General features: G+C 39.7%; 1 protein-coding gene across 3 annotated transcripts in view; it reads right to left on the bottom strand.

The window, feature by feature from the left end:
• The window catches only part of tanc2a (tetratricopeptide repeat, ankyrin repeat and coiled-coil containing 2a), a 59,854-nt gene that overhangs the window by 21,687 nt on the left and 20,834 nt on the right, over positions 1 to 17,333 (bottom strand). For 2 of the 3 annotated variants that reach the window (XM_026165961.2, XM_026165962.2), the window contains exon 1: positions 4,200 to 6,072. In XM_026165961.2, coding sequence (XP_026021746.1) covers positions 4,200 to 4,491 — 292 coding nt within the window. In that variant the 5' untranslated portion in view covers positions 4,492 to 6,072. Of the gene's footprint in view, positions 1 to 4,199; positions 6,073 to 12,601; positions 12,704 to 12,985; positions 13,099 to 17,333 lie in introns of those variants that run through there. The other variant, XM_026165963.2, reaches the window with a different exon arrangement.

Genomic DNA, 17,333 nt, shown 5'->3' with positions numbered 1-17,333 from the left:
TTGACTGTGACATGTTAAGCAATGGAGACCGTATACCTTCATGTATTATAATCACATTACATTTTTTCAGTAATGCAGTAACATAAACCATTAGTGAAAAATGTAATTCCAGTTGCAATTATGCCAGTACTTGTGTTACAAAGATTTCAGCTTGTGTGCAGCAGAAGGAGAACGATGAAGTCTACAGCTTGTCAGGAATGAGATATGGACATTCATTTTATTTTTATGGCACAAAGGGACGAGAGCGTGATGATAACGTTGAATCTGCATGCAGGACAGAAACAACTGGATTATACTGGTGGCAAGATTTGAGCTTTTTGCAAGCACGGACAACATGCTAACGCAGGGCTAGCGAAAAACCTAGCGTGATGAGCAGGGAGAGGATGAGCTTCAACACAAGACAAAGCAGTGATGAGCAGTCAGCCTCTGTTTCTACCTGTTCATAGTAGAATCACTGTGATGATTGTTTTCAGGTCTCTCATACGCTCATACATATTCCATGTGTGTCCACCGTCCGTATTTGTGTCCATATGGGGATTTGTGTTGGTGTGTGGGACTGTAGTGATTCCACTTCCATCACTTATCGAGTCCATTCCTTATTGATTCTCAATGGCGTCACTTTGAGAGTCACCGCCATCGCCAAGCAGCTTATCAAACACATTACATTTGTGCAAATGAATTGCATGCTGGGTGATTACATTTTTTTGCATGTTGGAGGTATGTCCCCTCTTTCTTGCCATCTGGGTTGGAGTCATTACTCAAAAAAAAAGTGTTCTGTATTACACAGAACACTTTTCTAATCCAGCACACGTTACATTAATTTCATGTTTCTCCATAAAATGACCTGAAACACACTGTCTCATGATTACCATTTAACAATATAAACCCACAGGCTACAGCCCCACACACCAACACAAATCTTTCTCTAAGTACGTAGGTAAGAACACAAAGCAAAGATGAAAACCAGCACAAAGAGACTTTAAAACATGAACAGATAGAAATGCAGGCTGTAGCCTGACTGCTCATCAGATTGTTATCTGTTGAAGTTCAGTGTCTGGCTGCTGGGCTGGGGTCAGCATATGCTCAGCATAAAGCTGCCTCAATCACAGTTTTCTACAGACATCCACTGGCAACCTGCTAAAAAGTCCCAATTTGATGTGCTGGCTTCAAGAGCAGACACTGTTATAAGTCCATCCAATCAGAAGAAATTATGAAAATAGAACAATTCAGAGAATCTCACACACGCTGCAACTCACTCAAAGCACATGCAAAACAGTGATTGATGTTGCTATTAATGTATTCACTATCATGACCTAAATATGCCAAGAGCACTGCACACGTACACACACACACACACACACACACACACACACACACACACACACACACACACACACACACACACACACACACACACACACACAAGAATGTAAGCCGCAGCACGAAAGCTCCGACTCTGTTTCTCTCTCTCTGTAATTACAGCTTTAAACTGCTGACTGCTGGTGAAGAATCAGACACACACACACACACCAAAAAAAAGCCATCCAACACAAAGCACGTGTGTGTGTGTACGTGTGCACATACATGCGTATGTGTGGTCAGTCAATGACAGGGTTGTGAGTCGTTTTTAGCAGAAGAAAAATAAAATGGAAAGATCAGATACAGAGCGCGCAGACATTTCCATTTCTGCTTTCTTAACTAGTTCAGCTTCTGATTGCTTCTCCTGTCTTTCCTCCCTTCCTTAGGAGCCTTCCTCTCCCTTTGCCGTCCCTTCTTCTCTTCTTTCTTTGTGTATTTCTTCTTTTTTCTTTCCTCCTTTCCATTCTTACGTTCAGCTTTTCTTTCTGTCATAGTTTCTCTCTTCTTCTAACCATTTGTTTTTCATCTCTCCTCCAGTTTCTTTCCTTACTTTCCCTCATTAGTCTTCCTTCTTTTGTTCCTTTATCTCTTCCGACTTTCTTTGCACCCTTTGTGTTTTCTCTGGTCCCATCTTTCTTTTGTTTTTCCTTCCTCCGTTTTTTCTTTTCTTTCTTATTTCTTTTATCTCTTCCCTCCCAGATTTCTTTCTTTTGCCCTCATGTACTCTCTTTACTTCCTTTCTTCCTGAACCAGAAGGACTTTCTGCTATAACAGAATCCTGATATAGAAACTCTAACATGTTTCTGTCAGTAAAATGATGCAATCATTTCTGAAGTTCTGGAGCAGTCTGAAAGTGTCACTATGATTCTGCTTGTTAACTGCACCTCTGACTTCCTGTAACATTCAGTGAATAAAATGATGAACAGCATCAAGAGCATAATCCTGGGGCAAGGACGTTTAGATAAATTAGAAACTCAGAGCTTTGTAAACTGGGATTAGCGTGCGTTTTAGCTGATCTAAGCACAAGTGACTGGATACAGGTAAAGGTGCAAATGCAGTCCACATACTTGAGATCTGATTGGTCAGATCATTTTGGTCACATAATGCATTTTTAAATGAAGAAAGACGTCCTTTCTTTGATGTTATTTTCTGTTTTCAGTTATGGTTTAGATACTGTAAGTGAAAGCAACAGAACAAGCTGGTTATATTTTTGGGAAAGTATGGTGGCTAAAATAGACCCTGTGAACTCTCTGAAGAATAATAATAATAATAATGATAAGAAATTTTATTTAAAAGGGCCTTTGAAGACACCTAAGGACACTTACCAATAGAATAAAACACACAATAGAACAATGACAACAAAGAACAATAAAAAAGGCACAAGATAAACAAAAAATTAGTTCACAGTGAATATGCAGATTTGAACAGATGGGTTTTGAGTTGGGATTTAAACTGGGGGAGAGAACCAGTGTTTCCTATATTTGGGGGTAGAAAGTTCCACAGCCTGAGAGCAGAGCAGCTGAAAGCTCTGCTTCCCATGGTGGTGAGGCGGACAGAAGCCACAGCGAGCTGGATAGAAGAAGATTGAAGTGAGCGAGCAGAAGAAGTAGTGCTTAACAGGTCAGAAAGGTAAGGAAGAGCAAGGTTATGAAGGGCCTTGAAGGTGAGCAGAAGAACTTTGCACACTCTCTTGAATTTCACAAGGAGCCAGTGAAGCTCCTGAAGATCGGGGGTGATGTGCTGGTAGGAGGGGGTTCTGGTAATAATGCATGAGTTTTGAACCAGTTGAAGCTTATGGAGGGATTTTTAGGGGAGACGATGTAAGAGAGAATTACAATAGTCAATGTGGGAGGTAACGAGGCTGTGAATAAGACTATTAACCACCTCACAGAGAGCCTGACACAAAGTCCTGAGGGCAAACTCAGTCTAAGGAGTTAGCTGTGACTACATCAGCTAACATTACTTAACCAAACAGCCTTGTGAGAGGTCCTGACTTCATTTTAACAACATCATTCAGTGTCACAGTAAGTACCTTGGGTTTTCTAAAGGCCATTAGTATATAACTTAACTCATTTCTACATTGTAACATCTGTTTGGAAACCAATATGATCTTGCTTTAGTTCTTTGCGAAGACATAAGACACAAGTTTCTCTCCCTTATTTCAGAAAAAAAACCTCTTACAAAGTGAAAATACAAAAGAGAAATGAAAGCAGCAGCTGAGTGTATACGCTGGAGTACACAAAACCAACAGTGAACAACCTGAGGCTAGGACACAAGCTGCTGAAGAGGAGGAGTCACCACATATCGATATATAGCGATGTAATACTTTGTCAAAAATGCAGATAATCACGTTCCTTAACTAAAAGGACAAACTTTCCTGCTCTGGCAAGAAAGACATGTGAGCCTTGTGGACACCTGCATAGCTGAAAAAATAACAAAACTGCAGTTCTTCAAACAGCCACTTGGGGCTGACTGTAAAATCATAGCACAGGTAAACATGTTTACAGGCGAGTTTTTTTCTAACCTTTCTGTTCATAAAAAACAAACTTTTTTAGATTCATTTGCTTACACGCTTGGAACAACATACTAATCAGACATTAAATGGCATCACCAGGTTTTTGCCAGCTTGAGCAGCTCAACTCATTTTTGGGGGGAAATGTAGAATCCACTTTTTTTTAGCTAAATTTAAAGGGAAAAAAGATATTTTCGCATACTATTTGTACAAAATCTGAAAAAAATCAAACACAATTAGAGATAACAGATTAGAGTAAATTAAAAAAATATGGTATTTGACTGATAAAACAAGAATTTCTGGCCATAGAGAGATCCATCACTCTCACCTTCCTCCTGTCTCCTTCCTCTTCGATCTCTCTCCACTCCTTGGATCGGACAATCCCCCCAATCGCGACACAACTGCGAACTCTCCTCGTGAGAGTGACAACAGCAAACGTGCAACAGCAAGCGCCGCAGGAGGGACGAGGTGTGGTTGACGAAGCCCCCCGCAAACACACCTCGACCACAACCGCAGCCATTCGCCGGCCCCCACGGGTGACGGACACTGGAGCGCCCGTGGCAACACCACTTGGCTCTGGAGCGGGCGCATGCTTTCAAAATAGCCGCCGTGCAGTCCATGGCTAGCTGTCAGCAGGACTCTGATTGGTTCACAGTACTTCCATGTAGGGGGCAGAGTAAACTAAGTCAGCTGAAGTTGTGCTCTTCTCCCTCTCCATTAAGTTTTGTTGGTGAAAATGTGATGACATCATGATCCCGTCTTCTTCACTTTGGTATCGAGCTCCTCCTTCTCCAGAGTACACAAAGGAGAGGGGGAGAAAAAGATGAAGGAGGTAGAAGTGAAGTGATAAGAAGAGGAAGAGACTCTCCGGAAAAAGAAAAAAAACACACCAGAGGTGCTCCGACTTTTCAGGCTGAGTGACTGCGGGACAATAAAACATGCAAATCCAGTGGTAACAGATGAACTTCTTTGTTACTCTTCAGAGGTGAAACAGCAATCTGCATACATGAGAAGTGCTCTAAAGTTGACTGCAACTCACACAAACCTGGGAAATGCATTTCCACTGGTTATTGTCCTTTGTAGCCAGAAAAATGAAAGCCTTTCTCATTCACAGGTAGAGTCCCAGAAAACAGAGTAACAACTAAAGCATCCAGTGCAAAAACAAGCAAAAAAGCCCACAACAATCCTCTCACATACGGTACGCTCTTAGGTCAGAACACACAAAAAAGAACACTTCTAAGTGTGCAAAGCCTCTTTCTCCACCAGCAGAGCCTCCATATCTGTTCTGAAAGACGACCTCCCTCGTCCGACTGCACCGCAAATTAAAACCTCCCCTCCTCCAACCCCCAAAAAGAAAAAAAACCCCACACAGGCGAGAAACAGAAAGCCTGCAGGAGGAGCTGAACCGAGAGCGTAATCTGTTACATGTCGAGAAGCACGAGGAAAGTTTAGAAAGACAGTTCAGCCTTGTCTCTTCTAAAAGAAGAAAAAACGCGCAGAGACAGAACAATTTCTGAAAAGCAGCAGAGCAAAGAAATGCTGCAATTAAAGTGAAACTCTTTCCAAGAACAGAGGAGAGTGCGACCACAAATCACAGTGAACATGGAAGACTGTAATCCACTTTAGACCAAGAAATGTGGAAAATGTATATGAACTAAAAAAAAACTAGTTAAATTGAAACAAATATTATTTAAAATGTGATTTTATGAAAGAGTGCAGAAAAAACGGGTTTAAATTTAAGACTTGAAGGAAAGATTTAGGCTGAAATTTGTGGAAGAACGAAGAAAAAACACAAAAAGCTGGTTTATGATTCTATAATGTCTCCAACTTTTACCTTTGACCTTTTGTTGTTCACCTAAAAATAGTTTTAGTGCAACCTAAAACATTTAACAGGTTACATTAATACCTTATAGGTAACATATAGATGTACAGAAAAATGAAACTACTAGAGATAATGTATCTAAAGCATTATCCACTCATCTTAGAACGTTATTACACTATTTATTTTTTTATTTAGTTTTCTAAAAACATACAGAGTAAGAACCTTTTGTAAAGCCACAGTTTAAAGCCTCTGTGATGTCACCCACTGGACTGTGAGGTCCTGCTATAAAGGCTCGAGTCAAACATTTTTACCATGAGCATCTCTTTGAAAGCCAGATGTGATAATAGAAAAGTGGAGCTGACTGTGAAACAATAACCTCCTCTGATTGAATAGTCATTAGCAAATAAGCTTGGGCGATATGTTGGCAGTCCAACAACCGATGACAGGCGATATATTCGCGCAGGCACAGACATTTTGATGGGCGGAGCCATGTAATCATGCATGGACTGATTTTCGCGTTTAGAATTTATACGTTTTGTTTGTTGAGGGAATATTTTACCTTCTTTTCTTGTTTGTTTCAGTATTAATATAGCTACTTTTTGGATTATTCATTCATTTATTTCTTTGTTTGAGATTCGCCAAATCATACAAAAGACTTAACATTACGTCTGAGATTTTTTTTTTGTGCTGGCTGGAAGAGACATTTTGATTTTTTAATTACTTTTTGTTTAATTTGTATTTGTAGTTTGGTCGAGTCTGTAAGACAAACACTGGAACAGCCTGTAAACACGGTTATAGTAGAAAAAAGATGCAGTTCCTCGTTGTTTCCCTCCCCACCATTGTTGTTGTTTTTTTATTCAAATAAAATGTTTTTGTGTTTTTTCTGAACACAGGCCGCTGCCTTTCGTTCTTTTTGAGTTTGAGTAAAGGAGTCGCTGCATTTTGCGCACTCTGAGTTATGTGCATTTGTTCACAGCTGGAAGAGTGTGCCATTAAAACAGCGCTATTATTTTTTTGGTTGACCGCTTCTCTTAGCTTCAATAAACAATATTAGCAAACTTACTCGTGGGCAAATAAATAAATACACCGCTCTTGTGTAAACGATCGGCGAAAGGCTCGGCCTATCGTCAATAGTCGATATATTCATCCAATCGCCCAACCTTATTAGCAAATGACAATATGTTAAACAATCCTCCTTTCTGAGTCTATAAACTCATTAATAAAGAGTCTACCAGACACAGATAGAATTGTATCCAACACAAAGTGTTTTCAGGTTGAAGGATCCCTCCGTGTTCATTAAAAAGAATTCAGATTTAAGCAACTTCAGTTTTGAATGAACTTTTCTGACCCCCGAACTACATCCATCTTTTACACTGTTGGACCTATTAGTAAATTTTTGCTAGTTAGTGTAAAATACCAGCATAAAATCTGATTATATGTTAATAATGTCTTTGCAGCTTATTTACACAGCACGTACATAGTTAATAACGGGAGGTTTAAACATGTTATTCAAAGAAAGTTTATCAAATATTGTAAACTGAAAAAAGGCTAAAAGCTAACCTTGCAGTTAAGCTCAGATATGATAAGCTCTAGTCAATCTTGAGCTAGAGTTAGCTTGTGTTTTTTGTTTTTTAATGACTGAATTTAACTGCAAAGGCTTTAATTATGGTGAATTATTATAGTTTTATAATAATTCATCAGATTATAGTGTTTACTAAGCAAAATACAAGTCCCAAATTGTATTTTAGCAAGAGATATCCATTCACTGCTCTTAAAATGAAAGATGCTAAATGTTGGTGGCCAAAAGATTTTACTGTTCACAAAAATCTGCTTAAATCTGCTTAAATCTAGGACTCTCCACCATTTGACCCTAGAAGAAGCTACTCAGATGAAAGGTGAAATATCTTCAAGCAACTTAAAGGAGTCCAGACGCTTTTCTTTCCAAGCTCCTTAGACTACTGTTGACAAAAAGTTCATCTGTGGCTTAAAAAAAGCATAACTGTGAGTTGAAATGTTAAGCAGGCATTAGCTCCTTTTTCTGGATTGAGGACATATAATTTATTTATTATGAAATTACTAAAAAACTAAATATTTGGCACAATAAAAAATGTTTTTGTACAAAGCAACAACTTAATTTCCAATTAAATTACTTTTAGCTATTAAAAAGCTAGCTTACACTTAATTACTGCTATAGCCCAAGCTACATACCACAACATACTTTGCACACTGCCTCTATCTGAGATCAGTACAGGCAACAACTCTCTGTGTTGCTTGTTCCTGACACAACCTCAAAGGTATTTGTGTCTTTTCAAACTGTGGATCCATGTCAGCAACTAATGATGTGTAGAAGTCACGGAAAGGAGCAGGACAAAACAAAGGACAGGGATATGCCGGGGTGGTGAAAAAGAGTATAAGCACAGGGGGAAAAACACAATGGGAAGAAAAAAAAAAGGGTTAAGAGAAATAAGCCAAATCTGAGATTGTCTGTGTTTGTGTGTGTAGACGTTGTGCAATAACTAAAGAAGTCTCCCTTCTTTAGTGCCGTACTTTATAAAGGGCAGAGAGATAAACTCCACATGGTAATGTTTAAGACAAGTGTGTCAAATCAGCCCCGAGGAGGAGGAAGAGGAGCAGCGGGAGAAGAGTTTAGGTGAGGAGAGGATTGGAGAGCTTGGCAGGGGGCTGGGTGTAATATTTCAGTGTTTTCTCTCTCACTCAGGCACAGTGGGACGATCAAATACAGGGTCAAAGGCCAACCCACCCCCATCTGCTACCATACGCTGTGTAACAGGTCACAGCTCTGTGTGTGTGTGTGTGTTTGTGTGTCTGAGGGAGGAAGAAAACACATAGTGCGCAGATGACACAAACAGTCTGCAGTTTTAACTGCCTTCGAGTGCCTTAATGAGGAACAGGCTTGTGTTACCATGGTTACAAGAAGATTTGCATAAATTGCGCGTATAGATTTCTTATGATATAGATTCATTATGCACACAGAAGAGGACACAGACCCTCCCAGCAGCTTGAATCCTGTTGTTTCAGCATGTTTCACACCAAACATGACGTTTTAAGCAGCAAAGCATTTGCAAAGATCAACTGATGAAACGACACAGACAGATATGAATATGTTGTCAGTTGACAATGTTTCATCTTCATTGAAACGTTCGCTTAATGACAGAGCTTATCAGCTCAGACTGTTCCAGAAGGATTCCCCAGCTTACTGCCATTGTCTGTGTGCAGCTGGAGGGTTATGATTTAACTTTGCATTAACAGCCATACGGACTTTCCTGAAATCCTGACAATATGTTACACTAACTGGTTGTCCTCCTTCTCCCCCTTTGGCAAACATTTGTGGGTTTCCACTGTATAAGTGTACTCACATGATAAACGTGAGTCGACGCTTCACAACAACGGGCAGGTTTCTTGAATTTGCAAGGATGCATTTCATATGTATACATGTATATCCAACATGTTTATTACATCTCTCACACAAATGTATTTTAGTCTTGTACCTTTCATTTATTCTTGAAGGACTTTTTCTTCGAAGGAGTTGAGCTTCACCCTCTAGAAACTATTTTAGTTTTGCCTTATAAACATTACTCCAGGTATGGATTTCTAGAAGTTGATGGTAAGTAAAAATGAACTACTAAAATACTAGTGAGAAAGAGCTGACATAGTGTTTTGGTTGGTTATTTTTTATATAGGCTCACTTTACAGCAACGGGAAAAGCAAAGGGTAAGCTAACTGAAGTTAGCAAACATTAACTACTAGCTACGAAACGATGAAGTAATCTAGTATAATGTGAGTTAAGATTTTTTGAAGTATTTTCCCTGTGTGTGGTTCACAAATACAACAACCCCCCAAGACTTACAGCTTCGTCCTGTACTAAGTGGTGGCACCAGCAGCACTGTAGCAGTTAAACAAGCTAACACAAGCTGGGGGATAAGATGGCATTTAGCGTGGTGAGTTAGTATCTAAAATCTACAATATCATGTAGTGAGCGGCATTATGAGGTATGAATTGAGACTATTTGTTGGCATTTTTGTTATTTTAAACAACTAAAGGCATGCAGAATTGTCTGGTAGTTATTCTTGCTTCTAGTGCACCTGTGAATGTAAACATACCTATCACTCAGTGTGTCTGTGCAGGTTCAGTCATCCAGGTCATGGATGGAGCTTGAAAAAAAGAAAAGCGACTAGATCTCAAGCTGGGTCAACACACCTGAATCAAATGATTAGTTCATTACCAGGCCTCTGGAGAACTTCAAGACATGTTTAGCCATTTAAATCAGCTGTGTTGGATCAAGGGCACATCTAAGACCTGCAGGACACCGGCCCTCGAGGCCTGGAGTTTGACGCCTATGATGTAAGCCAAGGTGTGAAAAAGGGTATGGGTCATTATCAGCAGAGGTTTCGAGTGAAACCGTTGTGAGACCTTCCCTCACCAATCATGTGACCCATTGAGATCAATTGGCACAACTTTTTAAAGAAGTCCAGCTGCTTTTCTTTCCAAGTCCTTCGACTATCACTCAGTGACGCTGATACTGATAACATCATAAACATGTTCAGGAAGTACAGCTCTGATGTAAGATTTAAGGGCAGATTTATAAATATTTGTATATCCTACCAGTGTGTTCATATTTTCATTGGGTTACAACATAAAAAAGTAGGTCTTGTCCATTAAAAAGAACCAGGGCTGTGGCTCTGACAGTGGACACTTGGTTACTAATGAATGAAACACTGCAGGTATTAACCCTTTTTGGTCTAAGTCGTTATCATTGATGAGTTTGCCCTAATCCTGTGCTTTCAGAACATGATGTTTCTGTTCTTTTCAAAAACTGTGCTCCCAGGTCAAAATGTACAGGTTAGGGTTAACTCCCAGCATTATTTAGACCTCAGATGGTTAACATGAGTATCACATTAGTAAGGTAAAATAAAATCAAGGTATGTACATTGGATCAGAACAGGAAAGGAATTGGATCAGTGCATTTACGGGGAGAAGAAGCCACAGGAACAAAGAAAATCAAGGAAGGAGTGCAGTACAGTTTATATATTATATTTAAAGACAATTTAAAGTTTTGGTTTTAAAATATCACAGTAGCCATCACTACTGGTAGTTATTTCTGAGTCCTATGCCATATCAACAAAAATATTTTTTATCAACCGTTTTAAATGCAAATAAAAATGTCAACAAATAATTACAATCACGTTCTATTAATAAGATGCAGAAATATATACACAGATACTGTGACTAATATTTGCACACATATTTCCAGCACTACTTGTTGTTTTTATAAGACCACATAAACGTCACACTAGAGCAGGGCGATATGGCCAAAAATATTTATCATGATATATATTTGAAAATTTGCGATAACGATATAACCGACGATATAATTGATGCGAGACAAAATACAACTCCACAACATTACTAGCGCAAAAAGACAACCTTCCATTTATTTTCACTTAAACAAGAAGCTGGTTTTTATGTACATTAAAGCTTTATAAAAATGTAACAGTGCAAATGCAAATTCCTTGCTGACAGTTTAACCAAAAGGCATTTCCAGTAGAAATGGGCTGACATATCCTGAGCATAACCATGTATAATATCCACTGAAGTTAAAAAGAGGTGCTTTGCAACATTAAACTGCAGTGTGCAGTACGTATTTTTCGGACCATAAGGTGCACGGGATTATAAGGCACATTAAGCGAAACAAAGCAGTCAGATAAATCAAACTTTACTAAACTCATTCTTCTTGCTTCCTCCACTTCTGTAACATTGATTCATTAATGTTGAATTCTCTGGCAGCTGCTCTATTCCCATGTTGTTGCAGTATATTAATGACTAACCTCGTATTGTGGATGGATTATCTCAGTTGTTCTCCTGACTGAAGTTTGGTCCGTTTACAGCATCCTGCCATGCGATTGCATTTGTCTCTAACCATAAAGAACCTTCACGTTAACTTTTATAAGTGGAAAAGTGTTAGTGTTCGTCCTCCAGCTTCACTGTTTATGTTATGCTAACATAGCTGTGTCGCTAGCGATCACATAGCACATCATTATATAGCAGCTAACCCAACTTCAGTAACCCTACAAACTTCACTGCTGTTTAGTTTCCTGTCTTCATTTATGTTGGAAGTGATAGCAGAGCTGTACGTTTGATTTTTTTCAGAAATCTCTCAGTCAGAACATGCAATATCATGCTTAGGTAACTAGCGAAACTAGCGAGCTAACTTCCGCTAGCTTCCTGCTAACTTCTAACTCCGTTAAATGTAATAACTTTTGTTTTCATGGATGCCTGGAAGTTAAACTTTATAGTTACACCTGGTAAAGCAGCAATGCTGATCGTTTTATTAAAGATGAAAGAATTTAGACAGTTTTTAACTCTAAGTGATGCTGCAGTGTTGTTTGACCTGAAACATACGGAGTTTAGGACCCAGATTACTCCCAGATTTAAGAGCATCTTAGTCCGACAAATACGACAATAACAACGGCCGCTTGCATGTTCTGCAAAAAAATGTGCTTTGTTGTGTATCTGACGGACAAACACCAAACCAGTTCCACATCACGGAAGTTGCACCATTTTTACAAACCAATTCTGGTTCATCAGTTTCACTCAACAATCGGCCATGTGCGTATGAAAACAAAGGCACTGCGCATGCGCGTTTTACTCCCATTCTATCGCCATATTTCATTTTCCTATCGTTGCCTAACATTATACCGGTATTACCGTGAACGGTATAATATGGCCCAGCCCTACGTCACACAATCAAATACTAAACATGAGTGATCGACCAACATACTGAGCTACACAGACAGCCCCAAAAGGTTGATTCTGTTCATCTGGACGTAACGTTTTCAGTGGGAGAAACCTTTCATTGAGCACGCACTGAGATAAATAGACAGTCCTACCAGGTCTCTTGCCCAGGCGAAGGTTAAGGAGAGGAGAGGAGGGGAGTGAACGAGTGAATCCTTCGATCATCCTGACTTCTGATGCCTCTGAGTCCGTGTTACCTATTGGAAAAGTGACAAAGAGCAAGAGAGAGACACTGCTGCATGAAACAGTGGTGTACATAAGAAGAACTCATCTGTATGTGCCCAAACAAACAGCCACCCATGATCTGCGTGTTTTACAACAATATTAGACGAAAATATTTTGTGTAATATAGCATTAACATATCTATCTATTTACACATCCATGACATGGCTTCATTGAAACACACAGACTAGAGGCACAGCTTCTGGTCGGAGCACAAAACGACGGGTGAAAAACACATATAATATGAATTTACTGACCACTGGTATTGTTCTTGCGACCTTTGCCGCCCAGTAGCATCTTCAGGCTGTTCCGGAACATGATTGCTCACGATGTCAGCAAACACACATGAGCACACTTCCTGTCAACACTCCTACAGAGATGGAGACAGAGAGAGAGTGTGTCAGTAAACCATTAGAACTAATCACTTCCTTTTCCAGCTGACTCCTTATGTCCAGTCATGTTATGATCCATATGTGTTCCTTAACAGAATCTCATTGCTCTAACAGTTTAATCATCTGCAGTGAATGTCATTTCCTTGTGTAAATGTCTCTGACCGAACTCAGTATACTGCTATAGTGCTATAACATCAATAGCAGCAGGTCCCCAGAGTATCTGAAAGGACACTTATGTAGCTTGGGTGGCAGAAACAGAAAACAGGGAGGAGACGTGGCACTCCTGAATGCCTGAGAATCCTGAATAGAAATATATGTAAGAATTCTGTTGTTGTGCATTGCATCAGTGATAAGCACGGAGGACTAATAAAAGGATAAGGAAATACATCTGTTATAGGATTATGTGCATTATATAGGTTCTGTCAGGTAGAAGATGAATCAGATTTCCATTTATTCTGGCATTATAAAAAGGAGCATGACTTGTTTCTAGAAGAACTTTGGTGGCTTTTAACAGGAAGAAGGCTCATGGAGAACCACCCTCAGGGAGGGGCGGCTGTCTGCCGTGATCGGCTAGGGAAGAGTGGATGAAGACAGGACAAAGAAATGCTGTGGAAGAGAACCAGAGATTAATAATAACACGAGGTGTATAAACACATAGTGAGTGAAACACTCAGGCTACGTCCACACTTTTCGTTTGAAAATGCATCGTTTTCTCTCCGTTTTGGCCTCCCGTCCACACTGAGACGGCGTTTTCGGGCTAGTGTGGTCATAGCCTCAGTGCATCATGGGAATCCTCCAACAGCCTAGACCTTTTGCAGCAAAGTAAGGGAGGATTTAAGCTCATCATTTTTTTGTCAGATGTGTTGATTCATCACATCCAGTTGAAAGCTCCGTGAAGCTAGCAAAGGCGTCATACCGCTGCGATGCTTTAATACATACATAAATGGACTGTTACTTACACAGCCCCGTTCTTTTCTGTTTGATTACTCAGTTTCTTACTACATGCCTCATTCACATACATTCATACTATCAATTTTGACTTAACCCCGTAAGACCCAACCCATCAAAAAACAGCCAGAAAATTCTGTTTTTTTGGAACTGAGATGTTTAATAAACCTTATAACAAAATGCTATAGCATGTATATATTTGCTATAGCATGTTGTTTATGGTATATCTTTATTATATATTTATTAGTGCTGTCAGTGTTAACGCATTAATGCTGTCATCACGATTAACACGATTACAATTTTTAAAGGGCTCAACCCATCTGGAGCGCAGAATGGACACACGTTGGACAAACTTCCTGAAATGCGTTAGCAGAGTCATTTCAGGGATTTTGAGTCAGTCTGCGCTCCAGACGGGTTAATTGTTCATCGCATTAGTCGTGATGATGGCGTTAACATGTTTAAGCTGCATTAACGCTGGATGCTGAGTAACCCCTTACATGGATTGATCTGCGTTAACTCATTAACGCGAATTAGCCCGTTTTAACGCGTTAATGCAGATCAGCCTGCGTTAACCCGTTAACGCTGACAGCACTAATATTTATTATATATTTTTTATATGGCATTTGATACATTGGGCATTTTTGGCAACTTTTTGTTAACAACAATGTTAATTTTAGACAAAAAAGAGTTTTGTCCATAACATTTTGAAATTATGGCAAGTATTGATCATGTTCATGAGATAGAGGTCTCAGAAACTAATGTAGGAAATATGATACAAATGGCATTATAGAGTTAACATTCACACATTCCCCTGGAGAATTCACAGACCAATGGATACATCAGGGGCAACTTGGGGTTCAGCATCTCGCCTAAAGATACTTAAATATACAAACCAAAGGAGCTGTATGCTCTACCTCCTGACCCACAGCTAAACATATATGAGCTCAGAACTTCATTCTAATCAGTCATTTGCTCATAATGGGGTCTAAACACGTGCTGAAATAACCAGAAGTATGTTACAGATATACCATGACCAGTTAGCTAGTGTTATAGCAATAAGCTCACCAACCCACTTTTGGTGTTAGCAGAGGGTTGTGTGTGGTGCACCCTCTATGAACCTTTATGACCACTGTCTACGACTGTAGCTGCGGACTAAAATCCTTTTTCTACTCTCCAGCCTCCAAGTTTTAGTTGGGAATTCAGTCTTTTCAGAGCACATTTCCAAAGCTGAACAAGGACCACTGTCAGCAGCTGCAGTCCAAGATGGTGGAGGTGGGGTCTATCCATGGAAAACTAAAAAGCTGTATTACATTTAAGAGTTGATTCTACACAGAATCACACATCACACAACATTTCCCTTCTTTGCTCTTTTGCTTTACTACAGTGTGACTTTTGAACACACCCATACTGCTGCCTGGCAATGCTGTTGCTAGGCAACCATCTGCAGTTGCTAAGCAATCCCCTAATGATAATTCATATTGATGTAACCCTTTTTGCCTGGTGGTGTATGCTTCTCTGGTTTATCTGTGCCGTATGAAGGCTACAGAACTTCAGATGTGGGTCACTGTGTCAGTGTGAGGTTATTGATTTTGAGCAAATAAGCAACTCCATGAGACTTTACACAACTTTAACTTAACGTGAAAGACACTCAGGACAAATATGTGAAACTATTCAATTGAAAGATAGTTTGATTTAAAAAACAGATTTCTGACATATATCCTAAAACTGAAGATGGCAAATGCACATCTTTAACCTTGTGACGTCTAAGCTGTCAAACCCTAACCGACCTTGGGCAATCTAATGAATACCTCATTTGTGTTTTATTAAACTGTTCGCCTAAGTCAGCAGGGAAAAAAAATTTATTCATTCTAACTATATTTTTCCAAAATATAGGGATAGGTTAGGGCTACCACCTACTTCTTAGATCTCAGAGGGGTAAGAAGATAAAGAAGATGTACTCTACATTTCAAGGGCACTGATTTGATTACACGTATGGGTACCTGACATCTGGGAACAAAAGATGTGTTTTAGTGCTGACTTCAGATTTGGGGTTAGCCATGTGGTAGCGAATACGCGCTGCATTAGTTTTGTTGTGTTCCAGCTGTAACTTCATCAGACGACACAGTGTTGTTTGCACTATCAATGTGGGGGGAAGCTGGAATCCCGTCGGTCTTCTCCTGAATGACATTATCGCCACTCCGAAAAAACTCTGAAAAACTCATCTTTTCAAGATGCTGCTGTTTTTCTCTCTGTATAATCTGGGAATCTCTGAGCTCTTATACTGATATATCATTAATGGTAAATACAGGTGCAATTGTACATGCACATCTTTAACCTGACCACACTGGCCATGCTGGTTTCAAAAATTGAGAGTATCCAAGGCAAAATGACGCCAAAGCGTGGTGCACGGTGCTGCTGTCAATTTTAGCTCATGCCTCGTGCCTTTTCGCTCTCCCTGTGTTCTGAACTCTGCTGGTGATCCCTTTCCTGTTCCAGCTCACTTTTCTTCCAATCAGCACTCAATCTACACAGAGCGTGATCTACGTCGAGCTACATACTGTTCGGTTTTTAGGCAAATACCTCTGCAAACAGAAACAAATGCGGTACTATGAATAAGTGGAGTGGAGGAAAGTAAATGTACTTCCTTGTAAAAAATTTAAATAGTTTGTGATGTCAGTTAGAGGGATTATTTTCTTTGTTCCCTGATTTCCAAAATGTGGGAGAATAATGCAAATAAAAACAAAAGTTATATTTCCTGATAGCATAGAGTTAGGGTTACAGTTAGGGAACCCAATGCTGACTTAGACCTCACAGGGTTAATCTCAGTTGGTTCAAAGTATTGCTACATAACAAAACCAAATTGTGTCTTGTGTGAGAGAGCCTACATGGCAAGAGGGACGTTTAAATAACACAGGAAGCCCGAGTCGCAGTGGCATTGCTTCCTCACTGTTTTACTAAGAAAATGTCTCTGCTTCAGGATTTACACTCTGAAAAAAATCCATGTACAACATGCACTGAATAGTTTTAGGACTGGCACTGAAACCACACCAGGGGTTTACAGTTTAAACAGTTTAAGGAAGCACTGACCTCTGGCCCCCTCTGTTGACCATTGCTGATAACAGCAGCATAGATATAGTTTCCACTGGGAAACTGATGTTTTCACAGCACAGCAATTTAATAACTGTACTCTCATTCAGCTTTATTAAACTACCAGTGTGACTCGTGTCAGCAACAGTGCATATTAATTAGGCTTTTACACACACAC

This window comes from Astatotilapia calliptera, chromosome 4, assembly GCF_964374335.1.
Source record: "Astatotilapia calliptera chromosome 4, fAstCal68.1, whole genome shotgun sequence".
Taxonomy (NCBI): Eukaryota; Metazoa; Chordata; class Actinopteri; order Cichliformes; family Cichlidae; genus Astatotilapia; species Astatotilapia calliptera.
This window is presented reverse-complemented; position numbering and strand designations above follow the sequence as displayed.